Source organism: Penaeus monodon, chromosome 39, assembly GCF_015228065.2.
Source record: "Penaeus monodon isolate SGIC_2016 chromosome 39, NSTDA_Pmon_1, whole genome shotgun sequence".
Taxonomy (NCBI): Eukaryota; Metazoa; Arthropoda; class Malacostraca; order Decapoda; family Penaeidae; genus Penaeus; species Penaeus monodon.
Genome location: NC_051424.1, coordinates 29,293,450 through 29,300,949, shown reverse-complemented (window position 1 = coordinate 29,300,949; position 7,500 = coordinate 29,293,450). Strand labels below are relative to the sequence as shown.

Below are 7,500 nucleotides of genomic sequence, written 5' to 3'. Positions count from 1 at the left end.
GATCTTATTTATGGTGACCTCTGGCTCATGTGCCCCTCCTATGACCTGCCCAACAGGCCGAAGGAGAAGGTTTGGGTCTAGAACATTGTCTGTGAACTGGATTACCTGCCCATCATCATCAACAATATATCCTTCTGGAAGCACAAAGTTTGAGGCATTTGGCACTGTGTCATCCACAGGCTCATTGGAGGCAATGACCTGGATGGACTCAGGCAACGGCTTTCCTCCAACCTTCTTCTGCGATGAGAGGTTTCCATTTACAGTAGACCCTATGGTGATTTTTACATCCAAGCCATCCAGTCTGCCAACCATTTCACTTAAATCTCTCACCTGTACAATGTCATCTGAGCTTTGGATATCACTTATGCATTTATCACTGCTCTTCCCAACTCCCAAAGGAGGGTCAGCATCTGCCCCTCCTTTAGACTCTGGGATATTTGAGATTTTCATCTCCTCGACAGGGACCTTTACAGTGAGGATGTTGGTTCCCGTGCCATTGGCAGAACCCTTGATGATCTTATCAGCTTGCGTCCACTCTCCCTCCTCCTCACCCTCCTCGCTGTCCCCCAACAGCGAGGCATCCCATGGAATCAGCATCACGCATCCATTCTCATCCGTGTGCGTCAGCCAGCACTGGTTGTCCCCGAATCCCCCCAGGCCATTCTCCACCACCATAGGATCCTCTATGGGGTCTTCCATGGGGGAATTCTCCTCCAAGTTTGGCATACTGTACAGGGTGATCTTGCCCTGCGCGTCCGCAAAGTAAGAGGATGTCTTGGAGGAGGCACTGCTGGTGCTGGTGCTGCTGCCGGCCTTCCTAAGGGCTCGCCTCTTTCGCCTTGCTTGCTGCTCTTGCAATGCTGCCACCTGGAAGACAGTTGTCATATCATGTTCTTACTCATTTTCATCATTCATTTCAGCAGAAACAGATGAGTGGGGGTGAAGACAGGAAAACAGACAGACAAAAGAATAATGAAAGGGTGTGGGAGATATGGAGAAGAGGTGTGTATGAGGGGGGGAAGGGGAGAGAGAGAGTGGGAAGAGAGAGGAGAAAAAAGAGTAAGGGAGGAAAGTGTGTGTGTGTGTGTGTGTGTGTGTGTGTGTGTGTGTGTGTGTGTGTGTGTGTGTGTGTGTGTGTGTGTGTGTGTGTGTGTGTGTGTGTGTGTGTGTGTGTGTGTGTGTGTGGTGTGTGTGTGTGTGTGTTGTGTGTGTGTGTGTTGTGTGTGTGGTAGGCCAGGCGCACCGTGTGCACACGTGTGTTTCAGAAAAAAATAAAATCAGTTCAAGACACCTCACATCATGCTACAAACCTTGGAATTCTTCTCCTTCTGCAGCTGTTCCTTCAACTGATCCACTGTCAACTCTTGCCCTGTCCATTCCTCTAAGGTCGGCAACAGCCTCTGCGCCAGTTCCTCCCCTACTTTGGTGATTTTCTCGTATTCTACGTCGTCCACTTTCTGCTCCTCCTTTTCTTTGCCACTCTCTCGTAAGAAGCTATGGAACAGGGAATGACACCAAGCATAAAAAGAGTTCATTGTGACAGGCTGATAAAGTTATAAATGAAAAAATGCAATGAAAAATTACTCAGAAAAAGGTATGAATTTGAATATAAGCATCAAAAAATTATGAAAGAGAAATATTAATTGTGAAATTATTCAGAAAACTTCATAAATTAGTATAAAACAGTATAATGGTTATGAATAAGATGATCTTCTTTCAACAAATAATAAAATCTAAAACAAAAATTTATCATTTGATTTTTTTAACATCATTGGAGTATACAAGTATTCTTTAAAATACCTAAAGCCTATTTTCAGTACCTGATTTCAGATTTTATATAAATATAATTTATGTCAGATTTCTGCATTATAGCAAAAACACACAATACATACCTAGCCACATACACCATTAAATACTTTCATCTTATTTAATGCATTCCTAGTTACTGACATCATCAAAATTTTCACCATATATGACATAATACCATATATGCTATATCATCAGCAATTATTCTTATCTTTCCTTGCCATATATAACCTCAAATATTTTCAGTTTGCAGTATACATCACTTACTCTTTATACGTGAAGTTAATCTTGTCATGGACATGTCTAATGTGCTTGATAAGATTCCCTTGCGTATTACAGGAAAAGGCACAATAACAGCACGTGTACGGCTTTTCTCCCGTGTGGATTCTGACATGTCTCTGGAGGTGGTGTACTGTTGGAAATCTCTGTGAGATCAAAAAAGAAATATTAAGGAGCTTTGGAGAAATTTGAATAAAATACATAAATTAATGGCCAATATATTAGGTATTCCAGTGTGAATAGTTTTTGATGGTGGAGGTGACAATAATGATAGTGATGATAAAAGCAATGATAAGGACTGTCAAGATTATTATGAAGATGATGACAATGGTGTCCTGAGATATCGATTTGAAGAAGAAAAAAAGGAAGAAGAAAAAGAAGAAGAAGAAGAAGAAGAAGAAGAAGAAGAAAAGAAGAAAGAAAAACATATAAAAAATAATGAACAAACAAGGACAAAACAGGAGAGAAAATATAAATAAAAGAAAGAGAGAATGAAGAAAAGAAAGAAAAGAGAAAGAAAAAAGACAGGAAGAAAGAGCAGAATAAAACAAAAACTGCAAAAGCATACCCTCCTCCTCCACTCCTTACCTTTGTGCAGTGGGGACAAGCATACTGCCGTGGTCCGTGGACTTGGAGTTTGTGCGCCATTAGCCGATTACGCATGATAAATTTCTTGCCACACTCATCACAGGTAAACGGCTTGGCCCCTGGAGACAAAAATAAAATATCTTTTATTAAATGAACAAACCAAGAAATCATGCAGAAGAAGAGGAATAATAAAAATAATTTAGAGCACTAGAAAAAAAAAAAAAAAATCATATTCTGAAAACTTTATTTCAAGGGATGGAGAAAACAGATGAGATCAGGCAGACCTAGTGCTCCTCACTGACTCCATGACAACTATGTACTTTAAAGCGATCAACATCAACACAAAACTAACAAAACCAAACCAGCACAAACGATGCACGTACATCGATGGGTGAAACATGAAACTCTTATCACTGAATCAGCACAGATAAAGAACCTAACCTACTTGTATGTGAAAGGAGATGTGACTTCAAGTTAGACTTCAGTTTGAAAGTCACTCCACACACTGGGCAGGCAATCACAGGTCGTGTTCCTTGGTGGGTGAGTATGTGGTTGCGCATCGAAGCACGTCGGCAAGTCACAAAATCACACTGAAAAAAAAAATAATAATAATAATAATAATAATAACAGTAATAATAATAATAATAATAATAATAATAATAATAATAATGATAATGATGATAATAATAATAATAGTAAAAAAAATAATAATAATAATAATAATAATAATAATAATAATAATAATAATAATAATAATAATAATGATGATAATGGTAATGATAATTTGTTTTCTTTAAGCACTTCTTTAAGTAAATTTATTAGCATTCTATATAATTATATTCTATATCATTTAGTCAGTTATCATTTGGAAGTTACCTAGTACTGAATACAATCATAAAATACCTAGAAACAATATAATATCTGCTAGTGACTTTCAGCTGCAAATCTGTTTTACCTTTATTAATGTACTATGTACTCACCTGTGCACATTTTAACTTGTTAGCCTTTACATGCACATACTCAATATGCTCTCGCAGACAGGTGTCCCTAGAGAAAGTGCTCCCACAAATTTCACAAATGTACATTTGCTTGCTGGTGTGTTTATATGCGTGTCTAAAAAGCTCAATTTTCGATGCCGCACGGAAGTCGCAATTTTCGCAAGCAAATGGGAGGTCCTCTTTTTTTCTGTGGCGGACTTGGTGTGCTTCTGAAAAGGGCAGTATTTCCAAGTTAAAATCAAATTATCTTATACTTTCTATTCCCTTCAGTCCAACATGGCACTCACATTAATCTAAGATGAAACAAAACTTTCAGCTCCAAACCAGTGGAAATTTATAAAATAACATTAAATAATGCCACACACATATGAAAAACTGTCATGTTATGTGTGTATAAATATTATAACAATCTTATGTAAATAAAACAGTATTGTGTTTATAAATAACCATAATCCTACAGCTATTGTAATCAAAAGCAACAAGCCAGAGTAAATTAGAAGCATATATTCCATTTTATATTTCTCTATAAGGGCCTCTCTTGATCCAATTATGAAAATCATTCAAACAAAACGGTTTTATTTTGTGGGTAAAAGAAGATATAAGAATAAAATATATGAGAATATATTCAAAGTCACTGAGAGTTAACTGAATTATGTTACACTTAATAAAGATTAAGTAAAAATACACAATGCATACTTAATATTGATAAAGTGGAGTACATCTTTCCACAGATCTCACATTTATGTGGTGCTTTTATGGTTTTCTGAAAAATAAAATATACACACACAGTTACAGTTAAATCCACTCAATACAGTCTCTGGAATCATACAATAATGAACCATTTTGGTTCTAAGTTATATTTAATTTCATAACAAAACATAAGTACAAAATTTAAGAATGAAAATGTACAGCAACTGTGATATACCCATTATATCAAAATATAGTTAATATAAAAAGCAAGCTCTAAAACTCTAAAACTAAATCATACAGAAAACCAATCAAAACTTCACTGCAAATACTAGCACATACCTTCCGCGGAACTTTGTTTATAGATTCCAGTGAGTCGCACACATAAACTTTTTCCTTCTCTTTGATTTCATCCCCATCCTCTTCCTCCTCTACCTCCACTTTCAGGAAGCCTAAAGCTTTTAGCATCTTCTCCTTTTTCTCATGTTCCACGAGTCTCCTAACATGTTTTTCTGCATCACCTGCTTTTATCCCACTCTCCTTCAGACAGCTTTCAAGGAGGTCTAGGGCATTATCTGCGTGTTATAGGGGATTAAACCAACTCCATTAGTATAGAGGAAAAATATGCTTAATACTATGCTGAATTTTATCATATTCCCTTTCATTTTATACTAATATAAAACTACCTCCTTGCACAGTCTAATACAAACTCACGACCATTCTCACACTGCAAATTCAACCCAGCATTTGGTTTATCATCCTTCGACTCATCTGAAAGTGTAGACTCAACAGAACCACTAACAGAGGCGATGGGACCAACAGAACCAACTGCTTCATCGCATGTTCTCTGTGCTGTCGAAACCACCGAGGATGTGAGCTCGAACCCAGAGTTGGTTAAAGGGGGGAGACGTGGACCCAGAGGGGGGTGTTTTCTAGGTCGTCCCCTACCTCGTTTTACAGGCAATGAGTCCTGCTGTCTGCTTTCCACTAGGAGAGAGGGAATTGTTGGATATGAGTTTGGGTTTGTGAGAGACTCTGCCTCAGCAAAACATTGAAAAATAAACAAAATTGAAACTTTGCATGACGGCCAAATGCTGAAAGATCTCTGGTTGAGTTTGGAAGATAAATGAAATGTGCTGTTACTACTGTCACCAAAAGAAATACTGTGCTTGTGTGTGTGTGTGTGTGTGTGTGTGTGTGTGTGTGTGTGTGTGTGTGTGTGTGTGTGTGTGTGTGTGTTGTGTGTGTGTGTGTGTGTGTGTGTGTGTGTGTGTGTGTGTGTGTGTGTGTGTGTGTGTGTGTGCGCGTGTGCGTGTGCGTGTGGGTGTGCGTGTGCGTGTGCGTGTGCGTGTGTGTGTGTGTGTGCGCACGCTTCTGGGAATGTTTGCATGTGTGCACCTGGCCATGTGTCCATCTGAGCAAGGGTGCAAAGTGCAAGAGCGCATATGTTCATGGCTGTGTAACTATGCTTCTGCATGTCAGTGTGTGTCATTGTGACGCATGTTTTTCTGTGAGTGTGTCTCTGTATGTCTCTCTGTATTTAAATGTGTGTTTGTGTGTATGTGTCTATGCAACTGTGTTCCTATCTGTCTGTTTCTGCTTGTGTTTTTGTGCTTGCTTTTCTCTATGTGCTTCTTCATACTAAAGTGCATGTACATATATCAACCCATCGTCATATTACTTACCCTGATCAGAATCATCCTCAGGTGTCTTGTCATCTAAGCCATATTCAGACAACTGTCTGTAGTCTACTTTCTTAGTCTGTCTCCTTCCTGAGATATATCAAACCAAAAATTATTCTCCTTGAATCAACAAATTAACAAATACATAAATAAAAAATGTATATTTTTATATGCATAAACATAAACACACACACACACACACACTCACACTCACTCACTCACTCACTCACTCACTCATCACACACACACACACACACACACACACACACACACACACACACACACACACACACATATATATATATAATACATTCAAATAAGGATTCATGTAATTTTAAGAGAGAGAGAGAGACAGACAGACACAGAGAGACAGACAGACAGAGAGACAGAGAGAGAAAGACAGACAGACAGAGACAGAAAGACAAAGACAGACAGAGACAGCTAAGAAAAAAGAAGACAACAGACAGACACAGAGAGAGAGAGAGAGTGAAACTGGGCGTGACTGACACCGCAGTAGTGTGAGTAAAAGAGAGTGTAAAAGAAAGAGTGAGAATATGAGTAGGAGCATGAGGACAAGGACATTAACAGCAGTACATACTACCTGGCAAAATAACAACTTCAGATGACGTTCTCTCTTTCCTCTTGCCTGTTTTCTTGGACTCGTCAGTCAGCTGTGTTTTTTTCCCATTTACTGCCTTTGCCGTCATTTCCTTCCCTTCCACTTTCTCCTTTTCCCTGGGACCCTGTTCCCCTGGGGGTGTGTCAGCGTCATTCTCTCTGACCGGTTCATTTTTGACAATCTATGATTGGGGTAGAGGTGCATAGGAGTTGTTAATATACTGCCAATGAGTAAATTTTTTCTTATAATTATATTAGCAATTACACTGCTGTGTGTGTGTGTGTGTGTGTGTGTGTGTGTGTGTGTGTGTGTGTGTGTGTGTGTGTGTGTGTGTGTGTGTGTGTGTGTGTGTGTGTGTGTGTGTGCGCGCGTGCATGTGTGTGTGTGCACATGCATAAATATGTTGTCCTTTACTACCAACAGGCACTGAGGCCTCACTGCCAGGCCAGGAACTGACAGATGGGTCTTTTACGTATTTACCCTATATACACAGGATGTTTATATATACATAATCATTAGTTATATATTCATAATTACCTTCTCCGTGATGTGTACATATACATAATCATTAGTTATACATTCATAATTACCTTCTCCGAGAGTCTTTTAAGAGCCTGAAGTCGCACGCCATCTGGGAGGTTGTCCAGTTTCCGTAGGAGTTCATCAACCTGAAAAATCATGACCAGACTTTTTTTTGTAGTAAAATTCAAACATTTTAATGAATCATTTACTTTTGATATTACTATTCTTATTCTTTATCAATGCTATACAATGGGAATAATTTTTTTTACTTATATTCCTTTTTTCTTCTTCATATATTTCATATTCATATATTTCTTTT

The 7,500-nt window shown here is 38.4% G+C and overlaps 1 protein-coding gene across 5 annotated transcripts in view; it reads right to left on the bottom strand.

Moving 5' to 3' along the window:
- The window catches only part of LOC119597677, a 12,942-nt gene that overhangs the window by 916 nt on the left and 4,526 nt on the right, over nucleotides 1-7,500 (bottom strand). Inside the window, exons 2-13 of one of the 5 annotated variants that reach the window (XM_037947277.1) lie at nucleotides 7,250-7,327; nucleotides 6,639-6,840; nucleotides 6,044-6,130; nucleotides 5,073-5,345; nucleotides 4,701-4,933; nucleotides 4,368-4,434; nucleotides 3,654-3,880; nucleotides 3,119-3,263; nucleotides 2,674-2,792; nucleotides 2,074-2,231; nucleotides 1,311-1,494; nucleotides 1-867 (exon numbers count right to left, since the gene is read on the bottom strand). The exon at nucleotides 1-867 is cut by the window's left edge and continues 916 nt beyond it. In XM_037947277.1, coding sequence (XP_037803205.1) covers nucleotides 1-867; nucleotides 1,311-1,494; nucleotides 2,074-2,231; nucleotides 2,674-2,792; nucleotides 3,119-3,263; nucleotides 3,654-3,880; nucleotides 4,368-4,434; nucleotides 4,701-4,933; nucleotides 5,073-5,345; nucleotides 6,044-6,130; nucleotides 6,639-6,840; nucleotides 7,250-7,327 — 2,640 coding nt within the window. The remainder of the gene's footprint in view (nucleotides 868-1,310; nucleotides 1,495-2,073; nucleotides 2,232-2,673; nucleotides 2,793-3,118; nucleotides 3,264-3,653; nucleotides 3,881-4,367; nucleotides 4,435-4,700; nucleotides 4,934-5,072; nucleotides 5,346-6,043; nucleotides 6,131-6,638; nucleotides 6,841-7,249; nucleotides 7,328-7,500) is intronic. The other 4 variants (XM_037947280.1, XM_037947278.1, XM_037947281.1 and 1 more) reach the window with 4 other exon arrangements.